Source organism: Petaurus breviceps, unplaced genomic scaffold, assembly GCF_028583685.1.
Source record: "Petaurus breviceps papuanus isolate PSGF00001 unplaced genomic scaffold, PetGlider_PUasm1.0 227, whole genome shotgun sequence".
NCBI lineage: Eukaryota > Metazoa > Chordata > Mammalia > Diprotodontia > Petauridae > Petaurus > Petaurus breviceps.
This window is the reverse complement of record NW_027185896.1, coordinates 9,922,430-9,935,036: the sequence shown is the minus strand read 5'-3', so window position 1 is coordinate 9,935,036 and position 12,607 is coordinate 9,922,430. Positions and strand designations below refer to the sequence as shown.

General features: G+C 45.6%; 2 protein-coding genes across 4 annotated transcripts in view; both read right to left on the bottom strand.

Moving 5' to 3' along the window:
- The window catches only part of UBA7 (ubiquitin like modifier activating enzyme 7), a 21,097-nt gene extending 19,166 nt beyond the window's left edge, over positions 1-1,931 (bottom strand). Inside the window, exons 1-4 of one of the 3 annotated variants that reach the window (XM_069095694.1) lie at positions 1,382-1,931; positions 1,072-1,240; positions 834-968; positions 373-479 (exon numbers count right to left, since the gene is read on the bottom strand). In XM_069095694.1, the coding sequence (XP_068951795.1) occupies positions 373-479; positions 834-968; positions 1,072-1,240; positions 1,382-1,437 (467 nt within the window). In that variant the 5' untranslated portion in view covers positions 1,438-1,931. The remainder of the gene's footprint in view (positions 1-372; positions 480-833; positions 969-1,071; positions 1,241-1,381) is intronic. The other 2 variants (XM_069095692.1, XM_069095695.1) reach the window with 2 other exon arrangements.
- Positions 1,932-4,142: 2,211 nt separating this feature from the next.
- Positions 4,143-12,607, bottom strand: part of TRAIP (TRAF interacting protein) — a 49,184-nt gene continuing 40,719 nt past the window's right edge. The window contains exons 12-15 of the mRNA XM_069095706.1: positions 8,241-8,289; positions 6,383-6,532; positions 5,724-5,774; positions 4,143-5,065 (exon numbers count right to left, since the gene is read on the bottom strand). Coding sequence (XP_068951807.1) covers positions 4,952-5,065; positions 5,724-5,774; positions 6,383-6,532; positions 8,241-8,289 — 364 coding nt within the window. The 3' untranslated portion in view covers positions 4,143-4,951. The remainder of the gene's footprint in view (positions 5,066-5,723; positions 5,775-6,382; positions 6,533-8,240; positions 8,290-12,607) is intronic.

Here is a 12,607-nt window from a genome sequence, read left to right as displayed (position 1 = left end):
CCCCCCCCTTTCATGGGACACAGCTGAATTCAGTTAAGGAATTCAAGAGATTGATTAAGCCTGGGTCCAAAGCACTGTCCAAAGCCTGAAGATGGGGAAATGCAGAATTTAGATACAGTATTCTTTCATGAGACTCTCACAGTCTAGCTGTAGAATGCTGTTACATGATTATCATGAAAAGTACATTACACAGGAGCAAACCAACTGTGGTGTGAAGTCTGAGGGGGAGATAATTAACAATGAAATCAAAGAAAGCTTCAAGGAGTTGGCTTTGAGTTGAGTTTTTGAAGAGCTAGAGCAGGGTAAAAGTTATCCAGGTATGGGGTTTGAAGCAGAAAGGAAAAAGGGGAATGGACCTTTGACATTACTCACCCCACCAGGCCTCGAGTGCTGGCCACCACGAAGTGCACCCCATGCTCATGACAAAGGCTTCCCACCTGTAGCTGCTCTTCTAGTGTGGAGTCTGTCAGCACCACCACCTGGGGGTCCTTGGAGCTCAGCACAAGCCTGAACTGACCAGGCCTTTCACTCCCATCCCACCTTCATAACAACTGATGCACTTTCCTGAGATCCAGCCCTAATGGCTTCCCTCCCCATTGCCACTCTAGGATCTGGACAGGAACCCCCAACACAAGCTAGAAGGAATGGAAGAAGAGGGATTTGATGACGGAGCCCTGAGAGGTGGAATTCCACAGACAGGGGGTAGGGAAGAAATCTCCTGGTCTTTTATGGGGGGGGGCAAGTGGGGACAAGTTTAAAGGAGAAGTGTACACGGGCCTTGACATTTTGGGAATAGACCTGCTGGTTTGGAAGATAAAGGGGGCTGGTGGTACCTGGAATCCTTTTAACACAGTCTCAGTGAGGGGTCCATCATAGGTATTGATGCAGACATCACTGTTGAGCCGGGCTAGGTGGGGCAGAGATGCTTTGGCCCTGTTTTGTCCTATGTCCTTCTCTGACAAAAAGAACTGGGAGAGAACATACCTTGGAATAGTAGTGGCAAGAGAGACAAAGCTCTTCAGCTGCTAGTCCTTTCCCTCACAGGTCCCTTTGGATCTGACCCTTCCTTACTTGGGAAGCAAGATCCATCCAGCAGGTTGGACCAGGGTCATGCAGAGTGAGTCTGCCCACTCCGGCCAGGACTAGGTTCTTGGCAATCTCGACACCTAGCCCCCTCATGCCAGACACCAGCATGGAAGACCCCCGTAGCCTCCTCATGGCATCTGTGCCCAGAACATACCTTGAGGGGTGGAAAGAGAACTGTGGTCAGCTGATCAGCCTCCCACTCCTGCTACCCAGAACCCCTTCTGAAAAGATGGTTTAAAATTTGGCTTCTTGCCAACCTGTGCAGTCACCCACCCCCCAATCCTCTTATACTTACAGCTGTCGGGAATACAGTTGTTCATTGATATCCAAATATGTCTTGGGGTCACCCATTCTCTTGCATGGACCACCACTCGCTCAGATCCCCAGCCAGGCACTCAAATGGACAGAAAAAATATACCCTCCCACCCTCAACAGACACCCAGTTAAATCCTAGTGGTCAAACCCTAATCCCCAGACGATCTACAAACAGCTGGTCAGCATTGCCCCTAAGCTCCCAGAGGTGGTTTAGGATGATGAAAGTCAATGCCTTCCCACTCTTCTCCCTTTATTTCCCTTCCTAGAACTGTCCCGTGTCCAGGCAGCTGTCTCAATTCTGGATGCTGCCTTGTCATTCACCTCAGGGCTCTGCTCAGTGAGAAATAAAACAGCTCATCTGTCCTGTTCTCTCCTCCCCTTTTATTTTCTAGGAAATCGAAAGTGAAAGCCTGAAAATGAATCTTAGGGACCCAGTTAATTTCTTACTTTCCTTATCTACCTGGAACTGCCCCAGTGCCCAGAGGGAAAACAGTAGAACAAATACATTGCCTTCATTAACCTGGCATTACTCCAGATGACATCACTCCCCTTTCAGTACTCTCTCCATTTAAGCCAGACTGGTTAACTATTGTCCAAACTCAGCATCCTCTCACTTCCACCAAGTGGCGGGGGGCGGGGCCCAATCCCCCTGACCTCCCCCTCAGAGTCCCCTAGTTTATCTGCCACAGCTATGGCCTCTCCCGAGTTCCCTAGCCATTCCTTCCTGCTTCTCATATGATCATGTGGCTGCTTACATGCGGCTCCCCAAACTCACGGGGTGCACTTTACTCCTTGTGGGGAAAGCTTTTCCATTTCTTTGTATTACTAGCAGGCAGCACACCATAAAACCCAGGGTGTCAAAAACAAATAGAAAGGGATCTCTGCAGGCCACATATTGACCTAGAGAACTGCAAATTAGCATTCTATGTGCTGTATTGTGTTTTTATTTATTTTGTTAAATATTTCTCAATTACATTTACTCAATTCAATTACTCAGTTATTTTAATCTGGCAGTATGTTTGACACCCCTGCAATAAATACCTGTAAATTGGATAAGATTGGGCTAAGGACAGGGTATCTGGCCCAGGCTAGGAAGCTGGATTCTTTTCTTTTTACATATAATTTTTATCTTGTTAAATATTTCCCATTACACATAAAAATTATTTAACCTTAATTTTTTTCAACATTTTGAGTCCTAAATTCTCTCCCTTCCTCTTGCCCCTACTCCCTCCTTGAGAAGGCACTTTTATATCAATTATACATGTGAAGTTATGCAAAACAGACTTCCATGTAGAAAATACAGACCAAAAAAATAATGTTTAAAAAGTATGCTTCAATCCTGTCAGAGAACATTTATTGGTAATGGCAAGATTCAGGGTGTAATCATTTCTAGAGATAGCTGGGGTAGTGATTGAGTTGGTCAGATTTAAGGAGACTGAGGAATTGAGAGGTTTGTGTTTTGGGGGGATCGTCAATATGGATGATGAAGTCCCTTTATATAAGGATAGGAGTTGGGGAAGGGTGAATAAGGGGTGTGTGTGTAGTGGGGGGAGGTCCCTTCAACAACTAACGATCAAAGGGCAGCGAGGTGGCACAGTGGATAGAGCACCGACCCTGGAGTCAGGAGAACCTGAGCTCAAATCTAGCCTCAGAGACTTGACACTTACTAGTTGTGACCTTAAGCAAGTCACTTAACTCCAATTGCCTTACCTTCCCCCCTCAGAAAAGGACCCACATGTACAAAATTGAGGGGATGTTCATCAATTGGGGAATGCCTGGACAAGTTGTGGTATATGAATGTGGAATACTATTGTGTTAGAATAAATGATGAGGGGCGGCCAGGTAGCACAGCGAGTAAGAGCACCGGCTCCAGTGTTGAGAAGACCTGGAGATCGAATCCCGGGCTCAGACACTTAGCACCCACCGAGAAACACCTGGCCGTGTAACCTTGAGCAAGTTACTTAACCCCAATTGCTTAGGGGCGGCCAGGTGGCTCAGCGAGTGGGAGCACTGGCTCCAGTGTTGGGATGATCTGGATCAAATCCGGGCTCAGATACTCAGCACCACACCCAGAAATAACTGGCCATGTAACCTTGAGCAAGTCACTTAACCCCGATTGCTTAAAAAAAATAAAAAAAGAATAAATGATGAGCAGGTGAACTTCAAAAAACTTGGAAAGACTTCTATGAACTGATGCGGAGTGAAATGAGCAGAACCAGAATATTGTACACAGTAACAGCAATGCTGTGCGATGACTCACTCTGATAGATTTAGCTCTTCTCAGCTCCAAGACTTAATGATGGAAAATGTTGTCCACATTCAAAGAACTTTGGAATCTGAATGCTGAGGGAAGCAGACTATTTGCTCTACTTTTCTTTTGTTGTTTTATTTCTTCTTTCTTGTGTTTCTTCCCATTACTTCTAATTCTTCTTTACATCCTGACTAATGTGAAAATATTTTTAATATGAATGTATAAGTAGAGCCTATGTCAGATTGTACGCTGTCTTGGGGAGGAGGAGAGGAAGGGGGAGAAAAATTTAAAACAAAAAATTTTATGGAAGTGAAAGTTGAAAGCTAAAAATCATCCTATTTTTAAAAGATACCCCCTTTCCTGTGTGCCCCTGACAGGAGGGCAGCCCTATGTCCTTCCCCTTGGTCACAGGGCAGGGATTCAGTTGGCTGGGCCTAGACACCTTTATCTTCGCCTGCAGTCAACAAAAATACTCAGCCACGCCCACACATTTGTGAAACTACCTTTATTTTACATGGATCTTCATAAGAACACTAGGCATGGCCCATGGTATTCCATGGCAAGCCCATTACCTTCACAAGAAAGCAGGCAGTCCTTGCTTCACTGTCCTCTAGGCTGAACAGGACAAGCTGGAGTCACAAAGGCAGAGTATCTGCCAGAGGGGTCTGGGCTGGTTAAAGGGGCAGAAGGAACTAGACCCACAGCTGCCCCACAAGGTCCTAGGGAGAGCAGGACTGGGCTCTGGGTTCCATTTTGGTCACAAAGAAGAAAAGCTGCACCCTAATCAAGGAGATATTTGGGTACAGATGGAGGAGGGGGGGTGAGGTAAGGGAATGGAGGCCCTGAGCATTGAAGGAGTTAAAATGTGCCACAGTCTAAGCTGCCTGGGCTCTGCTGAACTTTAGAAGGCAAGAAGAGGCAACACAGGGAAGCGGGGGAGCCATGCTATGGGAACTTTGCAGTTCACAGCCCCTGCCCCTGGTGCTCATTCATAAGCCACCATAGGCCTAGCCAGAAAGAGTTGGCTGTGCATCCTGTGAGGGTGCGAAAGAGTCCCCACTGGGGACCTTGAGCAGTAAGTGCTCTGGGTGGCTTTCTGGGGTGCCCCAACAGGGGGCCCCTGGCAGATGCACTGTGTTGGTGATGCCCCCACCCAGCAGGCTTACAGGAGCTGCTCCCCACTCCTGCTCCCACATATTCCATGCCAATGGGCAACCCTGTCTTTCAGAAGTCTGGAGAGAAAGGGAGAATGTCCAGTGGCCTTTTTGTGTGTGCTCTGGCCCCCTACAGGCCTCCAGGTTATCTCAGGAAAGTATCCAATCTAGTCTGGTCAGAGGGGGCTGCTTTCCTTGACACTGCTTTGCGCCTTGGCTTTGACTTTACAGGCAATGGACGGATGACAGAGGGATCAGTCTGGAGAAAACTGTGGTCAAGGGAAAAGTCCAGGTATCTGGAAGGCCAGGGGGTGAGAACAGATAAAAATCTCTGCTCTAGGAGCATACACATAATGCCCACATTATCCACACTACTGAGCTCTGACTAACTAACAATTATTCTTGGTCCCACAGAAGTCCTAATGAAATACTCTTTCCTCCTCTCTGCAAAGCAGTGCAGAATGACAAAGTCAGAATGTAGTGAGATTCTTGGTTACAACAGAGTTAAATAAATAGGTGTGAGGACACTTAAAGAGGAAATGACTTTGCTGTAAAAAAAAAAAGGCAACAATTACACTAAAAAAACCCCAAAGTCCAGCTGTCTCAGTCTGATTGTCCAAAGCCAAGAGATAAGAGCCCCTCCTCCCAGGAGAGGATCCAGAAGCCATCCCCTCAGCCAGTCAGGGCAGGATTCACGACTACAACTCTCCTAGGCCTCGGTCATATTTGGCACAAGGAATATCAGCTCCTTGGTCTCCTTTGCTCCCTAGGCTCTGGCTGGCCTGGTGATTATGGGTGATGCATGGAAGGGTATCAGATGGTCCCTACAATCTTCCCAAATGCTGTCTCCCCAGGGGCAACCCTGGTCCCTCCTCCAGCTCCCCATGGCAAACTCAGGGTCAGAGAAGAAAGGATACAGGTTGAATATACTTGCTTCGTCCTCCAAGTCCATCAAAGCCCGTTCTTATCTATGACAATACAATAAACACATATGAGTGCCTACCATATACAGAACACAGGGATAAGTACTGGGAGAAATAAAAAACTTTGATAAAAGGTAGGATCCTTGTCTGATGTGTTATCATAAGAGTGAACATTTACATAGCACTTTGAAAATCTGCAAATCACCTTCATACATCATATTATTTCATTTGATCCTCAAAACAACTCTGTCAAACAGGTCCTATCATTATTTAATTGTACAGATAAGGAAACTGAGGCTAATGAGACATGTACGTGCGATGGAAGTAGGATTCCAACACAGGCCTCTCCTCTCTTTCAAGTCTAGCACTTCACTATCAGGGAGATAATTCGATACTGACTGTTAAGGAGGCAGGAGCAGGAAAGAGGAGAGAAAGGTTCGATAGGAAGGGGATGAGGTGGAGAAGGCCCGGCTGCTGAGCTGCCAGTCCCAGAGTCAGTCAGTCTTGTCCTGGCTCTGGCTCTTGACCCAGATAAATATCAGAAGGATGTTCATCTGATTCCCCTGGGGAAGGCCATAAGGTATAAGTGGGGTGAGCAGCAGTTCAATACCCAGAGGCTCACTCTGGAAAGTGAAGTGGCCAGCCATACTTACAGTTCCACTATTCCTGCATGGATCCCCCAGACTGCCCTGGGGCCTCTTCTTGCCCAGGACAGCATTCCGAATGAATGAGGGAAAGTTCCCGACCAGCTCATCATCTTGTTCTCCAGTCCAGTGCTGACCCCCAAGAGAAAGACCATTCACCTGAAAGGGAAAAATCCAGGTCATAGTTAATACCTTAGACAGATAGGTCTATACACATCCTCAGAACCTCAGGGGATTTGGGAGGGAGACTTAACGAACCTAGAATGTTAGAATAGGACAATCCTGAGATCAGCTAGTACAACCATCTCATTTTAAAACTAAAGCCCAGCAGGAGGCTAATGACTTGTCCAAAGTCACCTGACTGGTTCTTTGGAAAACTAGAACACAGGTTTCTTACCACAGCTCTTTTCACCATGCCACCCTGTGAACAGAGACAGAATCTCCAAAGTAGACTCCCAGTGTCCTAGAGTGGTCTTCCCTTGAGTCTCCAGGTTCCAGGCTGCTACCAGCTGCTACCCATATTTTAGGGATAGGAGGGGGAAGAGCATGAGAGAAGCATAGCTCTTAGCTGCTATTGGAGCACGGAAATATCCATGCTGGTCCAAGGAGTCCTTGAGAAAAGAGAGCTTAGCGCTGGAAGCAGACCCTGGAGGGTATTCCTTTAATGTTACAGACTTCTGGTGCCAGTCACAATCACCACCAGCACTGCCAGGCTGTCAGATGTGGCCCCAGAAAAGGACAGAGTGTGACAGGCTGCTGAAGCAGGATCAAATTAATCTCTTCAAATAGAAATATGATTGAATGATGTTATTTGGCCTAAAATGGTGAAATGTGGCATGATGCAGTAAGGCCAAGTTTCAGTTTCCTCAGTCAATACTCACTAGGTGTGTGATCCTGGGCATCATCTAACTTTTGGGAAATATGGCTCCCTCATTTATAAAATATCCACACTACCTACTCCACAGGATTGTTGTACTTGGTGCATCTTAGGGCACTATATAATAACAATGTCTCCATTCTATTGTTTATGTAGATAAAAGGAAAATGGGGAAAACAAATTCTCAGGGCCATGAGAGCGGGGGAAATTTTTTAAATAAAATTTTGTTGAAGCTTTTTTATCTCCATCCTAGTCATGACCTATATACCTTCAAGTCTCTCAACTTAGAAGAGATGGAAATTCTAGGCTCAGTTAAACAAGTGGGCCAGGTACATAGCAGGCACTGAAGTAAAAACTTGCTGATTGACTGAATAAACTTATCATGTTTAGCTTTACTCACGGTGAGCAGAAATAATCTGGTTCATTCTGTATGCTTCCTATTTGAAAAAATTCACCTGTTCAAGACTAAGAATACTAAGAGGTGGTGGGGTGGGCAGGGCAGACAGCCATTTGGGAAGGCTCAATCAAGTCTGGATTACATAATAATACTGTCTTACATTTGCTTAAGACTTTATAGCTTTCAGTTCTAATATCTCATTTAAGTTCCAGAACTGAGGACACAAACAGAAAAGCCAAGACAGTTCCTGCTCTCAAGGAGCTCACTTTCCAGTAGAAGGATTCGACATGTATGAGATCACAAGATCACACAGGAAGTAGCAAAGAACTAAAAAATTCCAAAGTGGGCACAAGTCCAGCATTGCTTTCCTCACTATGGCGAGAGCTCTCTCACACAGAAAGGCTACCTACCCTATAGAACTCAGACACGCCAGCTTTAGAGGTGAGAGCAGCACCAATATAAAGCATCCAAAGCTGGCTAGGGCAGGGTGGCTCTTCGCCTTTACACCTAGCGATTCTCCCAGGAGAATCTAGGCTCTGTGGAGGGCTCCACGAAAGGCCAGGCTCACAGAGGAGCAAGCTGAGATGTCTTACCTTCGTGGCGTCTTTATTGTCTTTTCTGGAGATGCCAGGAGCCAGAGAGCTGTGAGAAAACCCAACAAGAGGGTGAGAAGCTGCTGCAGAGCGAGTGTGTGTCTGTGTGTGTGTGTGCGGGGTCTCAGCTCTGCTCAAGGTTCGCTGCCACAGGCTGGGGGTCATTGTGCTAGGCATAGCAAACCTTGGACCTTCACCAGGCCAAGTTCCTCCCCAAATTATTCTGACAGAAGGGGAAAGACAGGATTGCTTGCACCCCTTTGTGATACACCTTTTGGGAGCTGGCCTGTAAGCTTCTCAGCATAGCAGCTACCCCCAGAATCATCCACGAGGGGGCACCCTCTTTACAGGTTTGCCATGATTCTGGGCACAGCTTCATTCATTCCTCCCCTTGACATTCACAAAGGATCCAGCTAAGCTCGGTATTTCCTGCTAGTAAAAAATGGGTGAAGGGTGGGGAGGAATGGGGAAAGTCGCAACATTTTAAGGATATCAAACAAAAGGTTTTCTCCAGTTCCATTGAATTCAAACGGTTGTTCTCAGATACAGAGACCATGTCTGTGGTGGTGTTTGCTTCTAAAGAGCCAGCAGGGATCTGAGAGATCACTCTGAGGTCTACACTTCTCATTTTACAGATGGGAAACACTGCAGCCTCTCTATGTGTTCATCTTCTCCTTCAGGTATAGGGACTGTGGCACTTTTGGGGCCGGCCGTCTCACGAGGACACTTAAAGGCCCCGTCTACTGGACCACTGGGCTTGATAGAGTACAGATGAACTCCCCACGCCTGGAACACACACACCTTTCACATCACTGCCTGTTGAAAGATCTCCTTCGAGGCTCAGTGAAGATGAGCCTGCTCAGCATTCCTCTGACCAACAACTAAAAATGATTCTTTTCCTCAGATTTTCCTAGAACTCTGCTCAGGCCTCTCTTTTAGCTTGATGACAGTATCTTAATTTTGGTTCACGTTCCATTTCTGCATGTCATATGCCATTAGATGATGGTTTCTCATCTTTGTCTGTGCCCCAGAACTTAGCATTAGGCCACCTGGACACAGCAGTACTCGAACATTGGCTCAACTAAGATCACTCACTCTTAGGACCCGTTCAATGGTACCGCAGGTTTTCCAATGGCTGTCTCAAGGAGTCACGTATGGAACCCACTGGTTGTCCCTCCATCCCTTTCCATCACTACTAATAACATTATGAGTCTAAAGTCTCTCTAAAGCAATAAGAACTAATTGTCTTCTACGACTAAATCTTGCACCTTCATTTCATTTCTCCATTCAAAAGACAATGAAACAAGCAGGTGTTTGGCGATTTGGGGACTGCTGAAGTCTCCTAACTGACCCTTTCCTACCCTGGACAGATTTCTTCCAGCAGCATAAGATTCCCTCTGATCCTGGAGGATGCTAATTTTGCCAGACTCTGAATATATTCAGTTTAGCTGGTTAACTGCAGCTGTTGTACAGAGCTGAGTTCATTTCCTTTCCTTCCTAATTTATCTCCTCTTTGGGTCCTCTCACTATGCAATGGACACCTACCTCATGGCCTGGCCCACAGTCTTTCCTGACCTCCAATTCACCCTCTACACTGCAGATTAATTTTCCTAACATTGTTCTGATCAAGTCACTCCTCATTTAAAAAAAAAGAACTTTTTTGTGAATATTTATGAAATAAAGTCTGACTAAATTCCTTCAATGCAGAATCAAAGGCCCTCCACACACTAACCCAAATCTGCCTTCCCAGCCTTATCTCACTTTCTCACTCTGCTAAAGCCAAAATGGGTTACTTCCCCTCTCGCCAAATAGACTCTATTCTTTCCTGCCTTAGTGCTTCTGCTGACAGTTTTCTCAATCTAAAATACCCATTCCCCAATCTACCTATCAAGAATCTACCCATTCTTCAAGACCCAGCTCAAATACCACCTGCCACCATAAAGCTTTCTCTGACCTCCTAGGTAGAAGTGACCTCCTCCTCCCCAACTTCCACACTTTTTATTTTATTTCCTTTCCTTAAATACAAATAATTTGAATATAAGGAAGGATGTTATATCTCATGACTTACCAGAGAATTAGCTATGTGAAAGTAGAAACTATGTCTTATCCCACACCTTCAATAGTACCTAATGCATAATTTAGACTCACAGGATTGAAAAGGGCTTTAAAGGTCACCTAGTGCAAGCCTCTACCTTGCATTGTGCATTAGTCACCAAATGTTTGCTGAATGAACTCTGGGCTCACTCCCTCCAAGTATCCCCCTAAATTTTAGCACCTGTTTTCAGGTCTACAGAGTAGACAATTAATGGTACAGGCAGCCTGGCAGGAATCTCATCAGGGCACTCGGTTCTGAACTACTTTTCTCACAACCCCCCAAGTGTCCTCTCTGAACTTCAAAGCTGTTCTCTCTTGAGCTTATACCAGATAGATACCCCAGTTTGTTTTTGAGGGATTTTCTTTCCTTTTGATGAAACTCCCCGTCTTTTTCTTAATCAGCCCTTTCTGACTTAAAGAATACTTCTCAGTCATTTATCCTTTCTGGGACACATCAGTGTGGCAGACAGGCTTGGGAGTCAAGGGGCCTGAATTGGAAGCCTGCTTCAGACACTTAGTAGCTATGTGCAACCAGGCAAATCACTTAACCTTTCTCAGCCTCAGTTTCCACATCTGTAAAATAGGGATAATAAAAGCACCTATTTCACAAAGCTGTGAGGATCAAATGTGATAATATATACAAGTGCATTGCAAACCTTAATGAGGATAACAAATGTCAGTGTCATCACTATTATTCTGAAGATTCTGATCTCTTACCAGCTGCCTATCAATGATCTTTTCCTTGGCATTAACTTTCACTTCTTTGGGCTGTTTGACTATTAAGGCTTTCCATTCATCATGAATGCAATGGCAGCTGAAGACTGAAAGTTGCTACTTACTATGGTGTCTGAGTCAAATTAAATCTCACTCAGACGCCCTCTTTTAAAAACCACAATATGTCTATATGCTCCTTCCTATACACACACATTTTCCAGACAGACAGCCTAAAGACATAGCACATATTCTCTCAGCTGGTTGCTCAAGTTGGGGATGTCTCCTCTAAGCTCCTATCCCCCTTTCAGCTTCCTCTTGTGTGCTGTCTTCCCCCAGGAGGTTGTAAGCAACTCGAAGGAAGGATTATCTTTTTTATCATAGTTGTATCACTAGCACTTGTGGCACATAGTAGGTGTCTAGTGTTTACTGACGACTGACTGTCTTGACGTCAAGAGTACAATACTTGTCCAAAAGAAGGGCACTTTCCGCACTTGACTACCTAGCTGAAAGGCACCACTTCAGAGTTTTGGAGCTAAGTTATCTTGAACCCTGGCTCTCAGATCACTGGCCTTGAAGTTTGGTGTTCTGCAGCCTGAGTCAGTTTCCCTCTGAGCAGCCTCATCAGATCTGTTCTGTCACCAGCTCTAACCAGCTGTCTGTCTGGCTCATCACTCACTGCTCTAATGGTTGTCTGGTCTAGACTGTGTCCCTGCCATTCTCGTCCCCAGATTTTGCCTTGAAAACTTACTGCATTATTGCTCAGCACTCTCTTGTTAGTTTTCGATAAGAAACTAATTTGTTCTGTGTGGAAATGTAAAGATATCAAGGAAGAAAGGGGAAGGAGGACAGGAGGACCCCCAAAATACCTTTAAAACATATAGTAACTTCCCTAAGACACCAGCTTATAAATTAAATCCTGTGTTTCCCTGCTCTCTGGGCCTGCATATCTAAATGGTCAATAGCCTGTTTATTAAAGGACTGAACACTTGATGAAAATTGTTTGTCTTCTTTTGTCTACTAGGCCTCTGATTTCATAGGTCCAGGAAACTGGCCTTGAGGTGGGGCCCTTCTCTACTAGTGCAGAGCAGCAGCTGCACACACACGCATGCACACACACACACATGCATGCTCCTATAATGTCCCACTTTCTGCTTCTCCTGATGTCAGTTTTTCTCCCTCTTCTGAAGGGCGCCACATTCTCTCACCACATTAAGTCTCTGAAGGGATCTGCTTCTGTTCTTTGCACCTTTGTAGCTTAGAGGCTACATAACAGCAACAACAGAAAGAAAAGTACTAGAGAAACCTGAGCTATTATTAGTTGTTACAGCGGCTCCGGCTTGCGCATGCTCAAGATCCCTGCCAGTTTCCCTGCATTCACAGCAACAGGCACTTCTGACATTTAGACCCTTGTCTGGTGGCTTTCAATCACCAGAATGCTGGTGATTGTAGTATGGAGAGTCTACATCCTTACTGTTGTTCAGAGAGGTGGATACAAACGCAGACAGGGAAATGAAGGCACAGGGAGGAAGCTCTGGGTCCTGAGGAAGCCAGCAGAGCAA